The 27,101-nt window shown below is 43.6% G+C and overlaps 1 protein-coding gene across 1 annotated transcript in view; it reads left to right on the top strand.

The window, feature by feature from the left end:
* Positions 1–788: 788 nt before the first annotated feature.
* The window catches only part of LOC115333086, a 54,051-nt gene continuing 27,738 nt past the window's right edge, over positions 789–27,101 (top strand). The window contains exons 1-6 of the mRNA XM_042289104.1: positions 789–894; positions 5,179–5,273; positions 19,765–19,830; positions 20,448–20,587; positions 20,657–20,697; positions 26,461–26,572. Coding sequence (XP_042145038.1) covers positions 789–894; positions 5,179–5,273; positions 19,765–19,830; positions 20,448–20,587; positions 20,657–20,697; positions 26,461–26,572 — 560 coding nt within the window. The remainder of the gene's footprint in view (positions 895–5,178; positions 5,274–19,764; positions 19,831–20,447; positions 20,588–20,656; positions 20,698–26,460; positions 26,573–27,101) is intronic.

Below are 27,101 nucleotides of genomic sequence, written 5' to 3'. Positions count from 1 at the left end.
AATAAAACACGTTTCCTGTACCAAAGAAGTTAAAGCTTCCTTGCGAGAGACCAGTGATGACGATATGACTCTTGTGACAAACAACAGATGGCAGCGAGATTTTGCGCATGCCCTGCAACAATTTCTACGCGTATTTTAAGAATAAATTTGCTGTATACCTAATTACGTCTAATTCCAGTGATGTATTTGTAATTGTATAAAACCAAAGTCGCAGATAACTTCTATCTCAATTTTTTAGGGTTCAGTTCTCCTTAAAGCGGTTTTCAAAAGCACACGTGATCATTTGTTAGCATGAAAGACGTCAGATTAGCTAAATACGTCGAGGAAACAGACTGACGCGATTCGTAATACTCATAATACATACATATGTACATATTTGTTTGCCAGGAAAACAGTGTACAATATATTGCTGGTCAAAGAAAGTAACATTTTTCTTGCACGTGTTTAGCAAAAAGGTTAAAAAAGCTTAGCGTAAAATATAACCTTTACAAAATTCCAACATCCGCGTGAATTCAATGGTAGCCGGAACTAAAGAGGATGGAAACTTTTCGCGATACTATATGTTTGTGGCCGTCACTATGCATTGTCCTGCAAAGCAGTTTCCAAATGTCATCATAATGTCACAAATAAAGCGCAATAAAAAGGCGGGACCATTTTCCCCTCATAAGCAAAATAATTTATCGCCCGCCAATATTTCTCAAAAGAAAGCGCAAAACACGTAGTCTTTTTTTATATCCAACTCCTTCGTCCTGACGAAGGATTAAATTTTGAGCTACAACAGGTTTTCGATGAATACACTACGCGGGACAATATGCCTCTGGCTCTGCTTGATGTATGCTGGTGTGGAATGTTGGCCCAAAGTTCGTCTAAGTTCAAGACAGGAAAAGGACGAAGGTATGCCGTTTCCTTTTCTTTTTTTTTTATAAGTGCTATGTTACATGTTGTTTTCGCTGCTGCTTTAGAACATAACCACTCCTCTTCCATGAACATATCGGAATAAAACTTTATTCATTTATTTATTTTATCTATATAAAGTTACCCATAAACAACGTGGCGCCTCCTCAGGGATGCACTTACCAATGTCAGACCGTATTATTGCTCGGACACAATAAAAAAATAAAACTTAAGACAAAACAATGGCAGCAACCTACTTTCTAAGTTTACAGCGTTCGTCAAAAATATATAGAATAACATTCCCACCATAATGTTTTAAATGATTATACGTCAATTGAAGGCATATCATGGGTACTACGTTATATAGATCGGGAGGATAAAACAAAGAGTAAAGTCAACTAGACCTACGAGGAACGCTCAAGTAGGCACGAGTTAGTAGAGCTGGTGAATCAACTGTACCATTTCCAAACTTATACAGAAACCTCAATCCACGGATCGTTCTCTCGTTGAGCAAATTGTCCAATTTCAAGAGGTCACAAAACATTTCGTAACTGTATAAATTATGCGGTTGAAAATAACTAACAAACAGTACACGAATGGATTTACGTCGAACACGCTCAACTGCACTTGAATTAGTCACTCCAATAGAGTTTCATACGTTTGGGAATTATTCGATGCGAGTATACGTACCCTTGAAGAACACAAAACATAAAAAGCCAAACAATTTAGAAAAACTGCGTGTGTTTTTGTAGGTCTTAGGTTTTACTGTCGAACCAAGGCTAGAGGTGATAATGGAAAAACCAAGAACAAAGCAATTTTGAAAGAAAAAAAGAAGGTCGTCCTTAAAGAATAGGTTTGTAAAGCAGAATGTAAAATATTAAAATGCTTGCGTGTTGCAGATTTAAAATGTGCGGTATACTTTGCCCATTCGTATCAGGGAATAATTACTTTGACCCCTAATTCACGCTACGATAAGTAACAATAATTCGGCATAAGTATCTGTTATGTGAAACACAGACAATTAAGCATAAACCATAGCCTCCTCTATATTCACAAAGCCTGGCAGTTGGACGATGGAGCCAAAGAGTGCCCAGTCGCAGATTTGGAGCGCGAGGACCCGGCAGCACAGAGCATCAAAGAGCCATATCTCGGGGAACCTTGACGTCAGCGCACAACTTCTGCAGCGGTGAGGACCCGAAACACACATGTTCGCTCGGGAGAAGTGTGTTTCGGCGTCTCGCCGCAGCGGGGAGCCAGTCACGTGGCTCTCCTCTCATCCGTTGTCTGCCGCTCCACCTTTTCCTTTTCGGAGGCAGGTTCTCGTGGCGATCTGCCAGGCTTTGTTAGTATATAGGAGGCTGTGAAGAAACCCATGGAGCGCGTGTGTGTGTTCCTTGCCCTGGCTGTGTAAGAACACAACCAGGTTAAGAACCAGGTTGTGCGGGGGCAGAGGTAGCAAAGGTGGCCTCCACGGGCGCATGCCCACGTTGGGATGCATGTACAATGCCCCCATGGATACTGCCTCGGCTATACCTGGCAGAGTTGGCGCATAGGTGGACTCCACGGGGGCACTGCGTGGGCATGCCCAACTTTAGATGCCCATGCAATGCTTCCTTGGGTCCCGCATCGAGTTGAAGGGGCCAGATTATAATAAATAAGGGACTCCAAGGGGGCAAAGCGCTGGCATGCCCAACTTAGACAACCTGTGCAACTCCCAAAATTGGACTTTCCGTTGATATTGAGAACACTTAATGCACGTTTTGGAAACGCAACATGGGAGATTGTTTTACTTTGGTACCAAATCACCGATAATTGTGATTTTACATCTGAAAAGGAAAATTCAGGTTTGCAAAACTATTTTTATTGACTTACTAATCAGCGGGTATGTAGAAAAGGCTTTTTTACTTGGGGTGGAATATTTTACGCAGGGTGATACATTCGAGGGTAAACTCCAAACACGATAGTCGGAATGTTGTTATTTGCACTAAAGCTCGGTGTCTGTATCCGCCTCAAGTTGGTTATGTATCCCTCTGCACCGTTTTTCCTTTCATTTCGTCCACTTAAAATTCCTCATTTCCAAAGGTCTAGACGTTTTAATATTTATCAAATGTATCAAAATGGTAAAAATGTCCCATTGGGCACACGGGAAAAGTGAGGTATGCTCCATTTCTGATGCCATGCAATATCCCACATCGTAGAGAAATTATCAAATAACCCCGAACACGATGAGTTTTCCGGGGAGACCTTTGTGGGCTCCCACGTAGGCCCACTTTGGGCCGGGGCGGAGAAAGGGGAGGTTCATGTGTGTGGGCCCATAAAAGGCCCTCTGTGGGCCGCATGAGGAGGGTCCTTGCGGGCTGCTCAAATAAACCCATTTTGGGTTCCATGATGGAAGCTCATGAGGGCTGCCCAAGTGGACCCCACTTTGGCCCGGCTTGAAAGCTGAGGTGGGACCCATGTTGGCCCTCCTTTCAGATCCAACTTTGGGCTACTTGTTTTTCTTTTTATCATGTCACCGACTATAGCAGTATCGTATGTTAATTTCTGCAATATTGCAACTTTGTGCAAAAGCTAATTACCAGAAGTCCTATTGATATCCAACAATTGAACAAAAACACCTCTAGTCCATAAAAATATATATTTCTGCCAAAAATATTTTCGAAATTATTGAGCGTTTATACCAGAACAATCAAAATAGTAGCGAAAATAATTAAAACTTTTACGTAAACCACCAACTTCATCTTTCCCCTGGGCAGAGCAGAGTAAAAATATAGCAATTAAAGACTAACTTCATGGTAATAAATCCCGAGACTCATAAACACAGAAGGAGACGAACACAACACAAAGTCTAACTTTCCTACATGCTTTTTGCACTTCCCTGCTACTCAAGTTAAAAAAAAAGAGTGAGAAAAAGGAAAGCAGGAGCTAAACCTAAGGCAGATAAGGGGCACATATCAAGATACTATAAAATCCTGTTTTTGAATGTTTTACTGTTGAATAACCATATGTTCTTATATACTTGACGCTCAATAGCTTTTCTAGCTATCTAAGTGTGGATGAATTTCTAGTAATTACAAATTGAACGCTCAACATTTTTCTAAAAGCTGGCATCTATAATGCTCTTTATAATCAATCGAGAAGCAACTGTTAAAAAAATATAGAAAATCAATCAAAAGTGGACTGTCAACGCACAGCTTAACTGTCAAACATAGATTGTGTGCTAATAAATTAGATAACCTAATATCAGTATTTAATAGTAAACCATCAAACGTCGATATTCTGCTACCAATAATCAACTTTTACACTATCTTTATTTTAGGAAAAATGATCTAGGGTATTGATAGTAATTTAATAGATCGTTTTAATTGCCACTTTACACGCATCTGCAGTTTCGTCTCCGTCGAGTCACTGAACGTGTGCTTAAGTCACCATATTACTCATTTGTTCGCCAGCGCGGCGTTGAAACGGCGCCGCTTTGCATTAAGCCTTGTGCGTGAATGCTTTATGAGTGGCAGTTTACTACCTCGACTAAACTACCTTGTGCCCGCTACGTCTTGTTATCAAGGAGGCGTCCGCCGGGCACAGGAGAGGAAGAAAAGAAACGCGTGAAAGTGGCGTCATCGGCAGTGTCAGGCAACAGCTCTTTTAAAGCAAGGCCTTTGCACTGGGCTTTTTCACGTCACCTATCGAAGGCCAGCGCCTGGCACAGACTGGTCATGCGCGTTACGTCATCGTTTGGCTGGGAATGGAACACGTGTTCCATCAGTGATAACACGACTCTCAGCCGAATGATGAGGCAGCACTTGTGCCCGTTATGTGCTCTGCGCAAGCCTCCGGATAATAGCGTAGAAAATTGAGCGCTATGTCCGTATTGCCTAGGAGGTGTCGCTTTTGCTCACCCTTCAGTTTGTTTTTTGACGAAAAACGGGCAGCAGAGGGGTTCACCGCGCGCCCTGCAACAAGTGGTACACGTGCCTCTAAAAGAAAAGGTGGTTTACGCTGAAACCTTCTCAATTTCAGTGCAACAACCGAATTTGGAGGCAAAAAGCAATGACATGCCGCTCCTAACTCGATGTTCTGTTTGTGTTGTTGTTGTGGTGGTGGTTGTTGTTGTTCCTTTCTAGCGTTTGAGCTTCCCTTTAACGGCGATCATAAATTTGGCTGCATGATCCTATACCAAGGCCTATTGTGTTCTTTTCTAATTTCCACTCTTATTTTTTTTAATTCGTAAGTTATAGATTTCAAGCCATTCAAAGTACCTGACTTATGTCTTAAATATTTCAGAGTCGGCAAAACTCAGAATATTATATCTGATAGATACAACCGTCAATGCGACTGACGAAAGTGTAAAAACATTTATAGGACTCGTCAATACTCAGGTAACGTTTTTGCTTTATTCTTACCAAGATAGCTTGCACTATAGTAATATTAAAGTCTCTACCGTAACGTTCCAGAACAGCAGCAAAAGCCATGACAGACATTGGCAGCGGCCTTTATCTTCGAATTTGTATAATGCAAGGGATGAAGCATATTTAAGTGGTGACTGTCTAAATGTGCTTAGAAAAGATTGAACAGCCGTTTTATGTAGTGAAGAAGGGCATATGGGGGGGGGGGGGTTATTTATTTGTCCGCAAAATTCGGGGAAGTTCAGGAAAATTCGCCAACTTCGGGCAAATTCAAGGACGTCACGTTACCTGAAGCACGGCCGCTGGATCTTCTTTCTGCGCGCTCCCTTCTCCGGCCTCCCACTCCGGTTCGAATACAATAGGAGGACCGTGAAGACAAAGCTTCTCGACTCGGCCGCTTTTTTCCCGGGCGGCGCCACAAAGCGCGACGCCCCGCGTCCCGTGTCCCCTCCGTATCGGCGAGCTCTTCTCCCGCCGTGCTGACTTCTCAGCGCCGCTTTTCCTTGTTTTTCTCCCGCGCCCACGGGCTGCTGTCATCGTTGTTTTTACTCAATGTTCAGATGTTGTTATTTATGCTGCTATTACGCCCTGTTTACGTGACTGTATCTTCAACGCCGTGAAGGATCGTCCGTCGTCGCATCAACGTGCTACTATCATCGTTGTGTTGTGCGCCTTCTGGTGCAAGGTTAGTCACGTTTTTTTACTGACATCTGCAATGTCGTGAAGGAACTGTAGAGCCTGTTCGGTTTATGTGCGCACATCATGCCTAAAAGTTGTTGTGTCCCCCTTTGCCCGTCGACTGACCGAAACAGCCCCGGCGACCACTATTTTGAAATACCAAGCAACGTGGAGCGGCGAGCGGCTTGGCTGAAGCGAATATCAAGGCAAGGCACCGCTAAAGGTAGCCCGTGGCAACCTGCTTCGAGGTCGGTCGTGTGCTCGCGCCATTTTATTGATAAAGACTACCGAGAAGGCTGCAAGAGAAAGCTCCTCCGGTCAAGCGCTATTCCCACAGTGTTTCCGGAATACCCCTCCTACTTGCAGGGCGGTGACTGTCCCAAACGAAGAAAGCTAAGTCGGCAAGAAAACGACGAAACACAATCAGATCGACGTTCCAACCAGGAGCGTGCCAATGAGAATGACAGCCAACATGCAGATGACAGGTCTGATCGAGTGGATGAGCCCCCGGCTGAAACTGATCCCGAGACGGAACCATCGGAAGAGACGACAACAACTGATCAAGAAAGCCAAACCGTGCTGAACGTTGCCGCAATGCTTGAAGAAAACAAAAGGAACACGCACCGCTTGCAGATGAAGGTGAACAGACTAAATTGCTCGATGCAGAAACTTCAAAAAAAGTGCGATGAGTTGAGCAGAAAAGTTCAAGAGTTTGAGCAGAATAAAGCGGTACAAGCTCTCAAGAACATCTTCGCTGCAGCAGACCGAGGGGACAAAACTGCCACTTTTGTGAGACACCAAATAATGTCGTTTGGAAAAACAAGGCCCAGCTATGAGGAGCATGTTCTCCGTGAGTGCGTCCTTTGGAAGGCATGCTCAAGCAAGGGATATGAGCACGTCAAGGCTCGGAAACTGTTCAAGCTGCCATGCCGTAGCACCCTCCAAAAGTTTGTTGGGCGTTCCACCGGAGAAGTGGGCGTCACAACTCTAATCAAAGACCGTCTACGTGCCGAATTTCAGGCATTGAAAATTGACCAAGAAAGGCACTGCTCTCTCATTATTGATGAGATGGCGATACAGCAGAAAGTCGTGTACGACCGTCAAGTGGACAAGATTTTCGGACTAGTTGACATGGGTATGGACTCGTCCGAAGCATCCAGTTCAGGCACGCCCCAAGTAGCAAACAGGCTGTTATGTTTTGTAATTCGCGGGCTTTCGACAGCCTACATCATCCCTGTCGGTTATTTTTTCACAAGATGCCTGAGGAACGACGAACTGAAGAAAATGACATTGAGTGTCATGCAGACCATTGAGGGCGCTGGATTTCACGTCACGAGGATTGTCACGGATAACCACAAGACGAATGCCGCGCTCTTCAGGAGCATGTCAGAAGACAAGACACTGCAGCATGTAATCGCACATCCTTTTCGGGAAGACGACCCTTTATTCTTATCGTTTGATCCCAACCATCTCATAAAAAATTTGAGAACTAATCTGCTGGAGAGAAGCATGTTTGATGGAGATGAGGAGATCCAAGGGGGTCTTTTCCTCAAAGAACTATACGACATCCAGAGTGGCCTTTTGGTGAAGCCGGTAAGGTTTCTGACACGGGCACACGTCGACCCCAGCAACCTCGAGAAAATGAAGGTGTCTAGAGCAACACTCCTATTTTCTCCAGTGGTTATTGGGACTCTTGAGTACCTCAAAGAAAACCCCAGCTGCCATGAAAGGGCGCCTACTTTCGAAGGCTGTGGCGCGACCGTCCGCTTCATGAGAGCCATAGGGAAGTGGTATGCTTTGCACAACATTGGTGGGTGGACCGATCGACATGACCAGGAGCAGCCCTTCATAACTACAGATGATGAAAGACTGTCGTGGCTCGAAGTGGACTTCGTTGAGTACATGGAACATCTAAGAACTTCCGGCGATGGTGCACGCAATCGCTGTATGACAAAAGAAACATATGAGGCGACTATGATGACGACAAGGTCCACAGTGGCCCTCGCCGAGTACCTTCTTGACAACATAAAGTAAGTCTATTATTCACATATAAAATTTATAGCAATATTAGTAACCGTATGCATAATCTCAATTCCTTTCATATTCTTTCCACAGCTTCCGGTACGTCCTAACACGCTGCTTGAACAGCGACCCCGTGGAGTCTCTTTTTAGCTGTTTCCGGCAGTTCAACGGTGGAAACGACAAGGTGGACGCAAGGACCGCTGTATTCACTGCAGAGAGGTTGTTGAAGGTATTTGAGCGTGACTATGATCAACAAGTAGTAGATCATTAAAACACTTTTTTTTTGTCAGGTCGGAATCATCGAGGCAGCAAAATCTGGAAATGCGCCAACAAGCTACGATGCCCAGACTTCAGTGCGATCGTCCGCTCCCCAACGTCCTGACGACAACCTTCCACCAGTCATAGAGATGGCAGCGAGGAGGCTCATGAGGGAGCTGAGGTCACCGGACGTTTGTGATCAAGTGTCAGAAAGCCTGGAACTCGCTCCACTAGCCTACGTGGCAGGCTACATAGCGCTTGCTTGTGATGAAAAGGTGAGCCACGTGTTAATATAGTCAGCACCATTAGAAAAGATAAAAAAAAAGTTCAGTGAAGATGTTGAGTGGCCACATATTTTATTCACGTGAAGAGCCGAAGTGTTTACTTGAGCGCTTTCTAAAGTTTCTTTAATTTGTCTTAGGTCACCTGTCCTTCTTGCAAGACACTACTTCATCAGCCTCGCACAACGGACAGCCCCTTCAACTTGCTTAGAATTCTCGATCGTGGAGGACTAACGTATCCGACGTTAGATGCTCTTTGGGTGTGCAAGATCACCTGCAGGTTTGTGCAGGACGTGCTGCAGTCCTCTGATGTCAGGCGAAGCAGTCAAATATCGAAGATGTTACTCGCCGCGTTGCTTCCTTGCATGATGTCGTGCCCACTGATGTGGTGCAAAGAAAGGGATTCCCAAGAACATAGCAGGGAACTTTGTGAATTGTTTCTGCGGAAGCTGCTCAGGCCACTCTTGGCTAACTGGACTGGAAACGTCAATGACTCCCTCGATAGATATATGAAGCTTTATCACAAGCCACTTTCACGAAAGGTCTTACGGTTGTAAGGTTGTGTTTCAACGAACACAATTCTCGCAACGTTATTGCGGTGATTACGTTAAAGTTTTCCGCATAATAAACAGATATTTTCATTTCTGATTTGTTTTCTTCTCACAAACTGCATCCTCACGGAGCACACGAGAGCTGAAGTGGCTCCGAAAGACGGGGCCAGGCACGACACGCTAGTACGATCAGATAAGGCACTGGGGGTAGAACAGGCGCGAAAAATCCGCGCCATTGAAAAAAAGAGGACGAGGCTGCTTTTTTTTGCAGGGTGACACAAGAATAGAAGAGTAATGGCCCATAAAAATGTCGCGTGGAATGGGTCTACCGAAATCGAACCAAGAACTAGGAAGGGCACTGACGTGTCGTGCCGACTCAACCCGCAAAGCACGCAGCCGTCGGCCAAAAGCGGGCGCACATAGCCGCGAGCGGCCGGGAGGATCTCCCGGTACCTCCGCCCGTCACGCTCTCCAGCGCCCTCACCAGTAACGCGGCGAATAACGCAACTAGCTCGGTATCTTCCTCCGGAGGGCGCATCGGCAGGCCGGAGAAGGGAGCGCGCAGAAAGAAGATCCAGCGGCCGTGCCTGAAGTTACGCGGCGTAGACACGTGACTTGACGTCACAGTTTTAAGTCGTGGTGTGACGTGGTAGTACCTCGACGTTATTTATGTGACTTCAAGTTCCTCGCTAACTTTGTCGGGAAAATGCACGGACGGGGAGACAACATTATGGAAATGGGTGTTTAGAAATCTCTAATACGCCTGATTTTGTCCAAAAGCTTGTTCTGAGATGGCTAGCACTAGAAAGATATGCTTCCACGGTATCTCCTCCAAATGCGAAACGCAGTTGGAGTATGAAACAAAACAAGGACGGCGATATGTGTTCTAACAGGTTGATTCGCGAATGTCTTAATAAGTTTATTTGTATTAACCCTATAAAAAAAAAACTTGTATCCATACCGTCAAGAGACATGCAGATTGCCTCGTAGTGGTTTTATTGCTTAAAAACTAAGGTTTAACAACTTAGTATTGTTCAATTTAAGTAACCCCAGCACAATCATACCATGCTTCCTTCCAAAATGCGTATTGGGTGTGATAATCTTTTGCTTCTTAATTTTTATTAATTGCTTATGAAACTGGTACCCAACAAGTGTAGGAAAGGTGCGTAGCACTCCAAAGTTAACTCCTCCGTGCTAGCATCCTCCCTTGGCGAAGGGGCGCTGTGTGCGTACTAGCGGATATTGTTTTTTTACAACCCGTTTATGTGCCGGATTTGCCAGATGTGCCGGATGTGCCGGAATGTTCCAAACTTCTGAAAACGGCAAAAAAAGAGGCATTCAGACGGCTGAAGTTCATTGCTGAGCATACTTCTTACTCAATAGCAACATTAATGCTCAAGCTACAGATCACCCACTCGTTTAGTTTAAGTCTCGTGTTTTTAACATTGCTCAAATATTGCGTGTGGAACCAATAGCACTATTTTTATACTCTTTAGTGCATAAAATTTCAGCTTTTGGTGTCGATCAGACTTGTTATAACGCGTTGCAGGTAACGAATTACTTGTATTGTTATTTTTTCGGTAACGAAGTAACGACTAAAGAGCGAAACACATGCACGACGAAACAGTCCGATCCGACGTCCGATCAGTCAATACGACGGTCGGAGGCGAGGGTTTTCCACGCTCTCCGGTGCTACGAAAACCCTCGCCCCCGAAGGTAATTCCGGCAGTCCGCACGTCGGATCGGACCGCTTCGACGTACATGTGTTTCGCGCTATGCGGAGCGCAAGTTCGTCTGCTTCTTGCGCAAGAGTTGTGGTGACGTCAGAAAGACGCCGAGCTCTGATTGGTTCTGAACGAACGATAGTGGGGTAGACCTCGAGGTAGCTTGTTTTGAGGTCTACCCACTATCGTTCGTTCAGAACCAATCAGAGCTCGGCGTCTTTCTGACGTCACCACAACCCGTGCGCAAGAAGCAGACGACTTGCTCTCCGCATAGTAACGGCGCGTGCGAACTGCGAAGAAGGAAGCGAAAAAAAAAAAAAAAAGATTGCGCGTGCAAGAAAAGGGCGGTCGCTGTTACTGGATTTTTTAACCTGACATGGGCGACCACTAATGAACACCTTCAACGTTACAAGCGTTTCAAGTGAGAGAACGAGCGACTTAATTGGTTACGGGCTGAAGATAAGCTAGGTGGTTCATTATGATACCGGAAATGGCCAGCTGAACGGAAATAAACCTGAGCGGGAATAAACCAGCTGAACGAAAACAAAATAGAGATAAAGAAAGGCGAAAAAAAAGAAATCATTTCACACATTGTGGGTTGTAGCAGAGGAGGCTAAAGAAAACAGTCGTTAGTCCTAGCCGCGTCTATATTCCTTTTTTCTTCGTGTGTACAGAATGTCACGAAAGAAAATTTACACGGTCTTTTTTACCGCAAAAATAAACTAGGCATCGCCGAACGCTCATTCTCCGCCCAAAGGTAGAGCTAGAGGTCACAACCAGATGCCAAAGTTTCAGCCCGATCCGATAACTTAATCAAAAGTTATATCTGATTTTCTGAAAATTTCAATGGGAAAATGGCGGCCGGCGGAGTTTTCAAACACATGGGGCTCTATGGCACCAGAAACCGAAAACGGGCAAAAATAGGCTCCATTTTCCCATTGAACTTTTCAGAAAATCACTTATAACTTTTCATTAAGTTATCGGATCGGGCTGAAACTTTGGCATCTCGTTGTGACCTCCAGCTCTACCTTTGGGCGGAGAATGAGCGTTCGGTGATGCCTAGTTTATTTTTGCGGTAAAAAACATCGTATATATTTTCTTTTGTGACACCCTGTATATACATTTTTTTTTTTTTTTTGGAGGGGGGGGGGTTGTAGCATGTAGGGTTTCTTTAGCTGGGAATTTCTCTAAGTGTTTGGTTACTTTTAGATGAAGTAACGAGTAACAGTGTTTACTTACCTCTGGACGGGAATGTGTACAGCACATGTTGCGCCTGTGACTTTCATGGTGCAAAATGGCGAAATAGGTAATAAAATGGTGGGCACGGAGTATGACAGTAAACAGGGTGTGCAAACTACTTCCAGCCGCCATGACAAGCGGAAATAAATACTGACGGTTCTCCTATGTTTACCTTACGTTTGGGTGGGTGTGCGAGGATGCTTGCTTCGCTAGCGAGCAATTCTGTTAGAGTGACGCTCTAGAAATGCCCCAGTGTCGTGCTTTTAAAGGGACCATGAAATAACCTTTTTAGCTTTGCCAAATAACTGAACGCCGAACAGGTATCCATTTTCGTTTCGGTTTATTAACTTCTATACGAGAAATGATTGAAATGTCGAATTTTTTTTCCTCTTAAACTCAGCGCAAAACTAGCCGCGGCGTAATTTTGGCGGTTGTGATGTGCTCTGTCACCGGAATTGAAAGTTATCGCGGGAGTAAGAGACTGGGGGCGTTAGCGGCGAGATGGTGGAGTGCGGATATGTTTTACCACAGGGTTTTACTGCGCTGATGGCGCCGATGTCACCGACATATTTTCTGAATCGGCGCCTCTCATCACATCGATAGACATGGACACATCACAGCTGGGCGAAATTCAATTAGATATGTTGCGCTACAGCGACTGCATAGGACTGCTCCCAGACGCCGGTACGAAGCGCAGCAGGTCGGCAGCGTGCACGGCAGCTGCTTTTCCGCCGCCGTCAGCCATTTTCACGGTATCTCTAAAAAGAAGGGGACGCGCTATCATTCACCGGAGTAGCAGAAAATGCACAGAGTTTTCTATGGGCTCAAGCTTTGTTAGCTCTTATTTCGTCAGGATAGGCTCGCAGGGCAGAGTTAATGAAAAAAAGGAAAGGAAAAATGTGCAATATGTCGTCTTGGAATTACGACTTTACTGGTAGTACTAATCATGCCACACGCCTTTTCTGCGATTCCAAAAGACAATGTAATCTTAGCGGAGATATAGCAACGTCGAAATGATTTCTTGATGACAAAGACGTTGGATCGTTCAAGGAATGCTAACACTAGTCACTTTTCTCGGATGATAAAACCGCGTCAAAATTATCATCCTTCATACACACCTTCAAATACAGTACACACCAGTAATATCTTGAGCTTGATCACTCGCATGGAATGCGCAAAATAAGAAATAGGGGCGATGTTCGAGAAGACAAATGCTAAGAAAGCATCACTGTAGTCGAAGAAAATAAAGATGGCGGCACGAGCGTTTCTGCTGTCTTAAAGGTGCCGCCACAACATCACCGCACGGGTAGATGGATCTTTCTTTGTAAGACACACTGGGTATCATCGCGTCACGCGACGCGAATTCAGTCAAGGATAGTGCTTTACGCGGAACAATGAGCTTTCACCACGCCGACCACGTCGAAGATCACCACCGACACCATGTCTTTCGGCAAAACAGCACGAAACAGTGTAAGCGCAGTCTTGTCCTTCTCTTGCTTCGTTTACCATACGACGGATGGCGCATAGCTCTGGGCATTATAAAATTCGTCAATTTCCTTCACAACGCTAATTATTCTGCAAAATGTGGATCAGAATAATCTTTAACAAAACTTTTATTAAATATTCGCCGGCGATTTATTGCTTATGATCGCAGTGCTGGTAAGAGGCCCTGATCCAATAGTCCAGGGGTGGCCAAGCTGCGGCTCGCGAGCCGCATGCGGATCTTCACGTGTTAAAGTGCGGCTCGAGGCTCCCACACACACACTCCCCTGCCTTCCTCCTGGTCAGACGAGCACTTCCCCAAAAGGGGAAATGGAACGCGTTTTAATTCGAAAGACAGGTTGCGGTTTGGTAGTCTTGTGCTACAGCTATCTTACGTGCAGTTTGACCGCTTTTGACTCGGATGGATTGAAAGTAGTCCGAGTTTCGTTTATTGCTCTGGACAAACGTTTGACCCCCCCCCCCCCTCCCTTCCCCCCCCCCCCCCCCCCCCCCCCTGCGGCTCTTGGAAGTTTCGTGGTTTTGTTTGCGGCTCACAGGCCGGGTCAGCCTGGCCACCCCTGCAATAGGCGAAGAGGATTTGGGTGACGTGCCGTGCCACCGCGGATGCACGGCTGTGAAAAGGCAAAGAGCTTCCGAAGAGGGTAGAAAAAAGTCCGCTTTTATTTTAAAAGTTCTATAGCGAAATTTATTTTTGCCTCTCTATTTTGTGTTTTGATTTTCTTTTCACACCTTTTACGACGCGCAGTGGATGAAATTCCACATCAAAATCGTTTCATGGTTCCTTAAACTAGAGAGAAATTTCGTGAGACCTACACCCTAGAAATGTCCCGGTGTCGTGCTTTAGAGTTGCCGATGAGTAACCGCACGAGAAAAATGTCACAAGTGAAGTTATTTTAATTTTCTCAAGACAAGGGACGCCACCAGTACCACCGAGCCTGGGTGATCGCAGGCGACGGCACTGGCAGACAAAGCTAGCCTACTTCGATATACTTCTGACAGGTGGCGCAAATCGACAGAAGCAAAAATGCGGCGTCGGGGCCACGGCTCCTCGACCGACCATCTTCGTACAACGATGGGCCATTACGGCACGTACAAATGCAGTGCACGGTGATCTGGGAAAGAAACCTTAAATACCGAAGCAAGAAAGTGAAAACACTAGAAAGTGTACATTGCAGAGACTCGAGTCGCGCTAAAGGAAGGGTGTTAAAATCTTTCGGAGGATTGTCTGCTACAACCAAGAGCCGGTTTTAACGACCCCTGCAGGGAAGCTGCGCGCGTATATTCAGCGCCTGGGCGAGGTAGGTGCCCACCGCCGATGCCTTGCCGTTCACGAAGTAGATGATCGCGTTTAGGGAAGGGATTACAAGGTATTAAGTCGTTTTCAGGTATATGAAACCGGGGAGCCGAATAGGTAGTGCTGAAGTTGCGCCCACGACACCTTCGGCAGATTTGTTGTTTCCTTGAGGAACAAGTGCACTTTCTTTTCACTCAAGGGAACAGAAAGGGATGTGGATCCCGTAGATGTAAATTTTAGAAGGTACCGCATTTTGGTCCTTGGCAATGAGACTTTATTAAGTATACGCTGCTCCCTGAGGGCCCTTAGAAAAGAGCAAGAACAATAGCCAATCGGCAGTAACATGCTCCCCCCTGAACTTCGGCCATTATTGTTCTTGTTTGCTTTCGCACACCCTGTATAATAATAATAGTAACTTTAATCATCATACGAGTAAGTTGGGAGCTGAAGAAAAAAGCTATACAAGCAACTTGACTGGTCCTCAGCCTCACACAGATACACAGCATTGGTGAAATCATACTCAAGAATTCATGTCATACAATGCACTTAACAACAGAAACAAAGTTAATAACTAGTCGCTTCGCGCTGAAAATATCTAGGTTATTTTGTGTTACCATGTTGTCAACGAGGTCACTATAATCTACAGCGTGCCCCCGAACTCGGGTGAAAATATTTAGTTGACCGCATAAATCGACCTGATAGCGTATCTCGCTACTACTGACCACAGAGGTGCCTGAAGGTAGTGCAAGCATCGCATCAAAATTTGAAAACACAAACTTACCTGAGTAAAATAGAAAAAATTATGCAACTGGTTTTCTTTTGCCTACGGAGCCCCTCTGCTAACCACGTACCCTAGGATTAACACAAGAACCGATGTTGGCCGCGAGCCCGACAGCATAAGGAGCCTTCCCTACAGTGGCTTACGGCAACACAGCTGCCGCCCCGTGGCGCCAAAAGCGGACGACATGTCGCTGAACTTACACGGCGAACCATAGGTTTTATTTGTTTTGTGTCTGTTTAATGTGTTTTATTGGGAACAAAGATATCATGCACTTACCGTTACAGCACTAAAAAGCGCGCGCCATTTGGGATTTTAAAACGTTGCCTGGTTTTGGCGCGACTGATGTGACGGTTGTTGCGCTAGTCAGAGGGTGTGCAGTTAGCAGACGGATGCCATTTTTCTTGTGAATTCAAAGCAAAAAGCTCCTCTACAATTATAAATAACAAAAACCTAACTAACATGGGTATATTTTGTTGTAAACTGTAAGCGCCCAGTTTATGAGCTGTTTCCACGGCATATTGTTCTGAACATAGCCATGCTGCCGCAACGCATGATTAGCACTATTTCTTCGGAAACACATGGCTCTTAAGCAGTGTTGGACAAAATACTGGAGAAAAGTATTTAAGTTAAGTTACTAAATACCTGCTTAATAAGGTATTTAAAATACTACTCAAGTTACTTGCAGTTTAAAGTATCTTGAGTAGAGTACAAATACTTAGAATTGTAATTCAATTACTTTTGAAAATACTTCCGCATTGCGTGATTTGTATCGACGTCAGTCACAAAGACAATTATACAGCTGCGCAAATCTGGCTTACCAGAATGGTTTATTAGCACGCATAAGAAGCAGGATATTGTCACGAACGAGAAATGATAAGGCAGCGAATAACCGAAGAAGCTAAAAGTGTAAGGGGGCGAACTTGTGCACAAAACAATAGAGAAAGGCTAGCGTCGCAGGCGTCGATGTCGGCGAAAGAGCTGGATCGAGAGCTGGGGGGAGACTCCGGACCGCCACTCGGAGCACCTTTTGCACCCCCGTGGGATTCTGGAACATTTGGCGTAGAACGTTCGGCGCGTAGAACACTCGTAACTCAATCAGAGGACAAGGTTCTCGAACTTACGAGAATGTCATGTTGAAAGAGTAAATAAAAGAGTAGTTCGCTCCCTGGTATGGAACCCGGAGCCTCCGCGCGACAAGCGCGGTAACCATTTTGGCCATGCGCTCGCTCGGCAACGCGCGTGGCAATCACTGATACATGTTCTAAATAGGGTTCCGTGATTTCGGATAAATCCGAAAAAAAATTCGAAAAAACACTCGCCGGTATATTATCCGTCAATTGGGATTTATCCGAAAAGCTCAGAATTTTGAGGTCATAGCGACCAAATAAACAGCAAAAAAGACGGAGTTTTACAACTAAACTTTATCAAAGCACAGGGTCAGTGATCCCGAAGAGATTTCACTTCAGTTTCCTTTGAAATCTAAAGCTACTGTCAAGAGGGGCTTGCCTTTAAACACGTCGAGGTTCCTTCGGGACAAGCGGTGATGGTACCCGGACCTTATTTATTTTGTTTTTTAATTATTATTTTAACTCTACGCAGTAAAAAAAAAAAAAATATCAGAATTTTAAAGAATTGGGTATCCGACAAGAATAAACTCCGATAAACCCCGAATCCCCAGCGAAAATTAAACTCCGAAAAACACCCTCCGAATTTCACGAGCAATAAACTCATAAAACACGGAATCCTAGTTATAAAACATTTCCGGGACAACAAGAAAGAAGTTGCTTTAGCTATTGGGGATTCAGACCGTGGCGTCGCAAGCGGTCAACTTTAGAGCTACACGGATCGAGACAACTAATACAATGACTCGGCGCTCGGCTGACATACCCGAACACGGGGTTAGCGTTCGGCTAGAGTTCGTGTTCTTCGGTGATGGGGAGGAGGGTCTCTTTTGTTACCACTCCGGCCTGCATGAACAATGTAGCATGCAAGGTGGCCAGCTCAGCACAAAAGCCCAAGGGGGTCAAGCTCGCATCCTCTGACGACTGCTTTCGGGAGATATCCGGCACTTGACGTCACTTCGCTTATTGTTAGTATTTTTACATTACACTGTTCCCCGCGCTCTATTAAAGATGACATAAACATTCACACAAGGCTTGTGGGCATGTGTACAGGCCTTGTATTGGGTAAACACCGAGGTTAGGGGGCAACAAACGGGTCAGAGCGCCTCGCCAATAGTGACATCGCTGAATATCACGTCCTGCGGCGCACTTTAGAAGCATCGTTTAACTACAAAAGAAAAATAAATGCTTTGACGTTCTGCCGTAGCTGGGACAACTATACAAAAAGCAAAACAAAGAAAATTTTTGTCCACTTCATATTCTCTTTTTTTTTTGTATTTTCTTGGCACTCAAGTCTGCATAGGTTTCGTAGGTCGTCTCCCGGTCTGCGTTGCGCCTCAGTTTGACTATCTTTACTTCCCTAAAACCACCCCTTGCGTTTGAAGATTTTTCGGGGGAAACTCTAAAGAACAAAAGAAGCCTTTGAGGGGGCTAGGAGAAAAACTTCATTGTACGAATTTTGGGATGAAATATGAGTCACAATCGGCACAAAAGTGATTTTTTCGCGAGCGCAATCTAAGGCACCGTAGCTAATCGGAGCTAGCAGCAGGATTTGGTTGCTCGAAAGAATGTCCACGTTTCCCCGTGCCACGCCCACACCACTTCATCCGAAAAACTTGGAAAATGGCGGAATGTCAAAAATGTATCTCAGATAATGAGTACAAGATACTCAGAAATGTAATTAAGATAGAGTATCAAACACTCTCGATGGAAATTATCTGCAAGATACCAAGATACTTCAAAGAGTATTTGAAATACAGTATATTGAGTAAAGCATTTGAGATAGGAACAAGTCTGCTCTTAAGACTCTGTTATACTCCCATATTGAGGGCAGCGGATGGAGCGTACCGCAGAACGTGCGCCTTTCATTGGCCGGCGAGCAGCAACTCGATATCTTCCACAAATCAGCACCTGTGCACGCTTCGCTATGGCGCGTTTGATTCGCTCGACGTCGTTGTGTAACAGAGCCTTTAGTCAGAGTGCGAAATACGATAACAAAAAAATTTACCTGCGAGGTCAATTTTAGAAGCTTTCTCCGCGTCAAGATATGACGCATACAAAAACGTTTCAGTGGGAGCTGCAGTAGGACGATGAATATATATATATATATATATATATATAGGTAAGGACTTTCAGAGCGTCCAAAAATCAACGAATTTCAATTGCGCAGTTCAACCCCCACGCACAGCGAACTAGACAAGGCCCCCTTGTTAGAATCAAAATATAAGACTGTGGAAGCGAATAGATACAATTCACTCAATGCGGCATAATTCTGGTTAACATTCTGCATAATATTTAACGTCGTCTTCAGTATTTGATTTACCGATTAATAGTAGCAAATTGGTGTGTACTCCTCAAAGCATCATTGTAGTGCGTTTTGCAGATGCGTCATAAATTCCATAATAAAGTGTATTGATAACATATGGTCAAAATTCAATTTAGCAGTTTTCTGGCTTTCATTACTTGCACTTGTTTAAATCATGCCAGGATTTATAGTTATTTTCCATTAAATTTTATAGCTTAGAAAATTTATATTTTAAGTGTGGGGAAATATTAATTCCGCTAATTGCGCGTAATAATAACCGTCTACATGATCATTAGACAACACCATAACTCTTCTACAGTAACATAGTCAATCAACTCTACCGCATGTGTTGCTCGGCTTGCGAATTGCGCAGCTGTAGCTTAGTTTGGTCTCTTTTTTTTTTCTTTTTGTTCTCAGAATTCCAATAAGAAGGTTAGTTATGCCTGTTTTGGGACACTATCAGAAAATCAATTATTATTATTATTATTATTATTAGAAAACTATATAGCACTGACGTATAGCAGATAAACCTAGATAGTTTCATTATGTAGTGTTTAGTGACATATTAATTAACGTGCTTAACATTATCATTCAATATCAAAACAGTCCCTCCAAGAAATGCTTCATAATATCTCATAAATAGTACGCTCAAATTGTTTCTATCTTATCAATATCTAACCTTAACTTGGTGTAATTCATTTTTACAGGCACAACAATTTCTGAAGGATTTCTTTGAACTCAAAACCATTCTTGACAGCAGGACCAAATATATTGTAAGAAACTGCATTGTTACCATGGCGTTAATCAAGCACACGTTATAAAAACACTCTCCTGAGATCTCTTGGCAGCAAGAGAAGTTAAATTCTTAGCTGAAGGACATCATAATGGCGGCTCATTGTAGGAATTAGCACCCTTCTTAAATACAGAGCTCTTGAGGTATGCCATTTATTATCAAATTAAATATAATATTAAACATTATGTAAGCGTATTTATGGTTTTCCAGCGAGCCCTCTAAAAGTCAAACTAAATCCAACAACAGCATTTCCAACATCATAAGCTAGATAATAGTTGATTTAACCCTCACTTAGTCACAATATACCTCACTTGTCTTGAACAAATTAAAGAACCGGTTCCCCGATGTATTTAATAAAAGTATCAACTCTTCGTTACGTTTGTTCTGAAGCTAGGAATTGCATAGTTTACGCCTCAAGGGTCACAGCACGTGAATAAAACAGTTCGTTTGCTTTAAACCTTCGTATTCCGTATTCCAGTAAATTTAAGTCTATTAACAACACTTTTCAAGGAAGAGGCTGTTTTTATCTGCACAATATACAATTTCATAAGAAATACATTTTTATTAAAAAACTGTGTTTCAATTGTTTGTATCTAGAAAAATGACAGTCAACTGGAAACTTTGATGAAAGATAATAACCGTTATCCCTATATATACCTGGACGGAACAATTTATAACCTAAACTCTCATTTCAATGAGAAGAATATTCATCCTGACATCATTTGCCTCGTAACAGGGTAAGAATAAACTAGCATAGAGATTCCACACCGACCGCTATCCCGAAGCTAACATTCCTGATTTTCTAGCTATGAAATCTACAATGGAGATCAAGTAAGGAAAGGTTACGGTGAGTGCATATGTCTTCAGTTATTACAAGAGCCATTATTTCGAACTTAATGTTTAAATATTTCTTGTTTTCGCTTGTTGAATATGTTTCACGTCCACCGCGAAAAGTTTAGCCCGCGATTTTTAGGTATCGTCAAGACTCCCAATGTAATAATCAAATATTGCGAGTGCTTCGGCGATCTTAATGCGTGCGGTTTTTAATCGCACGCACGCAAGCTACGAGTCTCGGCGACGTGGAGGCAGGACGGCTGGTGCAAGCTTGCGCTCTGATAGGAAACTAAGACTTGCGGAAACCTAGAAACGTGTCCCAAGCTATTTTTTTTTACGTTGTAAAATGTTGTATATGACTTATATCCCTCTAAAACGTATGTATTCTGTGGTTATCGAAGCTTGTGATGAAGATTATAATTGGAACCATGTTTATTTTTTAAATAAAAATTAATTAGTGAATTTAAGGTAATTTTTCACATATTTCGTAAATTCCTGTAATTTCTGACGTCCGCCATGAAAAAAAAACTGCTTCTCAACAATACTTTTTTTTTCTCCGCAACCCTATTTTTAATGGTTTTTTAAAGTCTTCGTTGAAACAAGAGGTGTAACTAAAGGCTTGTGTTCCATAAATAGCAGATATTAACTAAATTTTCCGGAACTGCAATTAAAGCATTTGTGATCAGATTCCGACTACTTTTATTTGTTTATTTATTTATTTATTTACTTTTACTCATTTAAGAAACAAAGATATAAGAAAATATTTCTTTAAAGGGCTTACACTACACACGCATTTTACAAAAGAAACAAAAAAATATCATGAAAAAATACATTTTTTTGCGTAGTATTCCTGACGCTAGGAGGAATTTAGGTGACGTTAGCCACCCGCTTTGGACCCCGCCCACAAAACAAGTGTGTGTGTGTGGGGGGGGGGGGGGGTTATGAACCCGACAAGTCCCGAGCGCTGACATCGGTTTCAAGAAAGAACGAGAAACAAAGGAACCAGAAAGCACTGAAATAAAGACGACTGGTTTGGCGAATCTCGTTTTCCTGTGACGAGTATAAGTTGCTCGAGTGATTGTCAAATTTATTTATTTTAATACCATGCGCGACGCGGTGTTTTTGTGCAAAGTAAGCTAGGATTCAGCTGGATACAGACAATACAGGTGATGTTATGGTGCCTCTTTTTGGATATTAAGGCGTTGCCAGCAATACGAGCCCAATGGGACCCCCATTGGGACCACCAATGTCCACCTCTACGCCCCGCCTGTCCGAAGCGGCCAGAATGCATGGCGGTTCTCCCTCTAAATTATTATATTAACTAGGGCTGGGGATTTTATCGATTAACCTACCGATTAATTAATTAATTATTTAATAGCGATTAATTGTTTTAAAGGGTTAAATTTTCACAAATAACAAAAAAGCTATAAATTTAACGCTTTTATCACGTAGACCTGGACGAGTACATCTGTATGAAGGCTAACGTTTGGTGAGATTTTGACTTAAAGTAAACTGTAGGGGCGAAATTTGTGACTCGGAACAAGTGGAGAAGGTTATACGTGTCCGGGCCACTTCAACGGCGTGCGAGTTTCCGTTTAGGACAGCAGTCTCTTGTGAACTATCAAGGGAGTGCGCATTGCCTGAGAATATCAACGAACCTCTTTACCTCTTTGGCTAAAGTAATAATTTGTGAGTGTATGTGTAGTTTCAATGTCCTCAACTACATATCAAGGTTTATTTAAAATCCGAAATTGTACATTGTGCCGTTTATCACCTATTCATCAAAGGCAAAATAAAATTAGATTTGACTCTTTAAAAAGTATTCTGCGTGGGAATAAGCTAAACGGATTAATCGATTAATTAGTCAATTAAAATTTGACGATTAATTGGATTAAAATGTTCGATCCACGCATAGCCCTAATATTAACTCTATGCCACAAAACGGTGGCCCCACCCACTACTGCTGGATTGGCTGGGCTGCTAGGCTGAACACGTTTGCAAACCTAATGTCTTCCTGTCGCGACGTCCGGCGAGTCTAGTCTGGAGTCTGACACCGTCTGCTAGTCGTGCGGGCAGACGAGTCGCAGCTTACGACATCGTCGGCTATTAGAACACAATCTATTGCCACCTGAAACGTTTATAAGACCCGGCCATGGAAGCGACACATCGGCGTCCGCCATTGCTTGCGTTAGCCTACTATTCCGTCTAAAACCGTCTGCAACGCTTGCAAGACGCGACCATGAAAGCGGCGTTCTAGCGTTCCATCATGCACGATCAACGGTCCAATTTAATCGTCTGTCAGCGTCTTCTGGTGTGCGGTATAAGGCTATCAAACAGTACAAAAAAGTCAAGAAAATGAATACGTAGACCTTTTAGTTTTTCTGTTCTTGCTGCTCTCCTGCATAGCATCCGCTGTCAAGGTGGGTGAGCGTGATGCCGCACAATTGTAACACGACCTAAAGATGTTCGCTTTCGAAAGCCAGGTGCACTGCTCAAAATTTGACAGCTGGCCTTCAGGAGGAAAATGACTGAAACATACCTGGACGTGTTAGGGAAGCTGACTGGGCGAGTTGGTGGTTGCTGTTAATTAACGTTAAATGCAAAAACAAAAACAAACAAAAAAAACTTATGGTTGCAGGCACACTACAATATGGGGCGTCTGAAGCCACCAGGCTCGATCTAAAATAGGCCGTAAAAATCGGCGCCTGCCCGTAGAAATCTAAACTTTTTGTCAATGGTGTATTTCATAGGTCGTTTTTTTCATACGAATTGCAAAGCGTAGCTTCCATTCTGTAAAAACTGGGGCCAAAAAACTAGCCAGCACCCACGGCGGGCGGCGACGCAGATAGCCAAGTCGAGTGGCGGGACGCGTTTGGCACACGTATTGATAGATGGCGCCACGTCCTTATCGAGACTGCTCGCGACGACCGTGGTCTACTAAAATGAACATAATCTTTTTGTAATGTACCAAACCGGAGTAAAAAAATGCGGCTGCATAACGACGGCGCTTTTGCTGCCGACGGATTTTGTCTCCATGTTGTCTACTTTCAATAGCTGGCCGGCTACACTTTCCGACCCTGTTACCGACGCCATCTATCAGTACGTGAGCCAAACGCGCCCCGCCACTCGACTTGTTTGCTTGCGTCGCCGCCCGCCGTTGACCCTGGCAAATTTCTCGACCCTAGTTTTTACAGAAAGGGAGATAGGCTTTGTAATTTTACTTGAAAAAACAACGACCTGTGAAATACACCTTCGACGAAAAGTTTAGATTTCTACGCGCAGGCGCCGATTTGTACGGCCCATTTTAGATCGAGCCTGGTGACTTAAGACACCCTGTATAGCACAGTCGCCCAACGCCTTAGTTTGTATTGGCTATCTTCTTCTACTACTTACAATGAACAACTCATCTTCAGACGCACTAAGAACGAGATTCCAATCGAAAAAAAAAATTCCTTACAAAAATCACAAAAATGAAAAATAAGAGCACAAATTAGGGTTAAAAAATGAAAAAGTGAAATTGAAAAATTAAAATTAATATTGTTAAAAGATTCTTACCGTTGCTGCATGAGAAACCCTTTGGCCGAATATTCAAGTTCAATTTTTGGAAGAGTTATAGATGGGCTGCTGACACCTGTCAGCGTTCTTTTTGTTTTGTATTTATTTGTCGGGGAATTTTATAAATATTGTAAAAAATTTCAGTTTTTAATTTGTAATTTTGCTTGTAGTGCACAGAAAAGGAGTTGTTCAGTGTAAATACAGCGAAGAGATAACCAGTACAAACCGAGAGTTGTGAGTTCAGCGCTGAGCAACTATTATTTTTAGCGTGTCCGTGTCCATGAGTGATTTTCTTTTTCTTCTGTGCGCTTTAACGTTAAATAACAAATACCTGGAAAAACTTGATGCGAGGCGAACAGCCAATTGCTTCCAACCAAATGACTCTCAATTAGGGCTGGGCGTCGATTAAAAGTTTTAACCCGATTAATCGCAACCCTTTAATCGATTAATTAATCGATTAATCGGTCATGTTAATTTTTATGCATAATATTTTTAAAAAAGTCAAAATTAATATGTGTTTTCTGTTTTTGCATGTTCTTAATATGAGATAAAAGACGAAATATGCAATTTTTATTATGAATCAACCTTGATGTGTGGTTAAGAACAGTTCAAAGGTACTTACACTCACATATTATTACTTCAGCTGCATGAGGTAAAGAGGTTCGTTGATATTATCCGGCAAGAGCAGCCTCCTTTAATTGTTTAAACTTTAGTCTCTGTTGCGCTAAACTACACGTTTAACCTTCTGCACTTCTCAGGATCTACAAATCTTGCCCCTAGAGTTTACTTTACACTATATTTTGACATAGAGTTTACCCCTCATACAGGTGTTCTCGTCCACGTCTGCGTGGTGAAACCGTTTACTCTTTATTTTATTTTGGTTCGTTAAAACACTAATTACCGGTTAACCGGTAAAAAATTAATCGCGATTAAAGCCTTAATCGATTAATAGGTAGGTTAATCGATCAATTGCCCAGCCCTACTCTCAATTCTTACCTGTTCGGGTTACCTATCCGTACTAAAATCATGGTCGCCATCACCACGGCTGCGAAATTCTCAAAGTAACTGACCGCTTTTACGGGAACCGACACGTTTATTCAACATAGAAACGCGCAAACGAACAAATCAAGCAAAACAGTTGACATGTGATCCTAGGCTTACGCCAATTCGGCTACGAAAACCAGCACCCGTAGAGCGCTTCCGAAGTCCTATACTTGACAGTTTGCTGCAAATTACGTGATTTGAGATCTTCCTCTGAACATCTCGATGAACGGAAAGCAACTCACTCATAAAAGTAGACTAACTGAGCCAGTTACTCAATGTTAGCGGTTTATAAACCCCCTGCCGCAAACGCCGGTAGCCATGTTTCTTATCGTCCGAAACCGAAGGAAAAAAATTGCGGTGGCTTAGCTCGGCTATGCCAGGATATACGTAGCGTGAGCTTAGGCGCACAAAATGAGAGGCGCTATCAAGCGACTCCGGTGCAGCGTCAGACTTGCCTACTGCGCAACGGAGGCGCACAGCTGGGCACGCGGCGGCGCCAGCGCGTCTGCGCGGCTATGACGTCACTCCTCTGGAATGCGCAGACCGGCGAGGCGCGCGCGGCGGCGGCGGCTCCGGCGCGCTTGCTTTGCGCCGTGTGACCTCACCGCTCCTCGCGCATGCGCAGCACAAAGCACGGCTCATTATGCGAGCCACGCTACTGCTTAACCACCGCCGGTGTAGCTTACGCTACAAAAGGCGATCTCGTGATATTTTCTTTCTAACCAATATTGACTTCACGCACATTGTTTGTTTCTGAAACGTACAAAAATATGTCTAGTAAAGGACTACCCCGTCAGGAAGAAACAATTTTACAACAAACATCCATTCGCGCGAGGATTTGACCGAGAGCGTGATCGCGTGGCGAAGGATTGACGTATGGCAGGTCCAAAGCGCTTGTACCTTCCCCCGCAGTCTCAGCTTAGGAGTGAACGAAGGATAGAGCGGAGCAACTTCGACCTGAATATCGCCTAGTAACATAACTATTACGGTAATTTATTTAAATATTTCTTTCCGCAAAAAATGTTTCATAAACTACTTGTCCCATCTAAGCCCTTTAAATTTGTTTCTATTCATTACAGTGTCAGTTTAAGGAACCTTTGCAAAATGACGTTATATATGGGGAAAGAGTAGATTGTTGAAAGAAGCAACGGGAAATAACATAACGCGTATATTTCAGGATATTCCTCGCAGAAGACGTTGTGCGACGGTGTCGTAACCATGATCTTAGCATACGATGCACACCATCATTACGACATCAGCAATATGCTGGCCGAAATGATCAGGGACAGGTGCGTATGAACCATAGTAGACTACGCATGTTCCTCGTTTTTGGCTTTTTCATTTAAATTAGATAGTCTACACACGTTTGTGGACAAAATTGCATACTTACAAAGTTTTACGAAAATTTTAGACGATGTACTTTGTACTCGTAGTGACTTGGCCGAGAGCGCAGCGAAGAGAAAGACGCGCGGCACGCATTACGGTTAGCTAATTAAGAGTTCAGATGCAGAGAAAGGATTCCTAAATTTCGTATCAGTAAACTGTAAATGAGGTAGTAAATATAAAATTAAAAATCAACCAGTAGTTAAAAATCAGTCCCCGAAAGCGTAAGACACGTTAACAAATATAAAGTTTGCGCACCATAAAAAAAAAATAATAATAAACGTGTGATTTTGCGCATGTGCACCTTGTAATGGAGCGCCCTCAGTCGTGGCTTGAATAAACTTGACCCTGACGCTGAATGGAAAACAGTTGACAAGGCGCGTTTAAAGTATACGCGCTTCTGTCTCATTTTTTTTTCTTCTCATAATTTGCTAG

This window comes from Ixodes scapularis, unplaced genomic scaffold, assembly GCF_016920785.2.
Source record: "Ixodes scapularis isolate PalLabHiFi unplaced genomic scaffold, ASM1692078v2 PGA_scaffold11__112_contigs__length_91849675, whole genome shotgun sequence".
In the NCBI taxonomy this organism is placed as follows: Eukaryota; Metazoa; Arthropoda; class Arachnida; order Ixodida; family Ixodidae; genus Ixodes; species Ixodes scapularis.
Note: the sequence above shows the minus strand (reverse complement) of the source record. Positions and strands in the feature narration are given on the sequence as shown.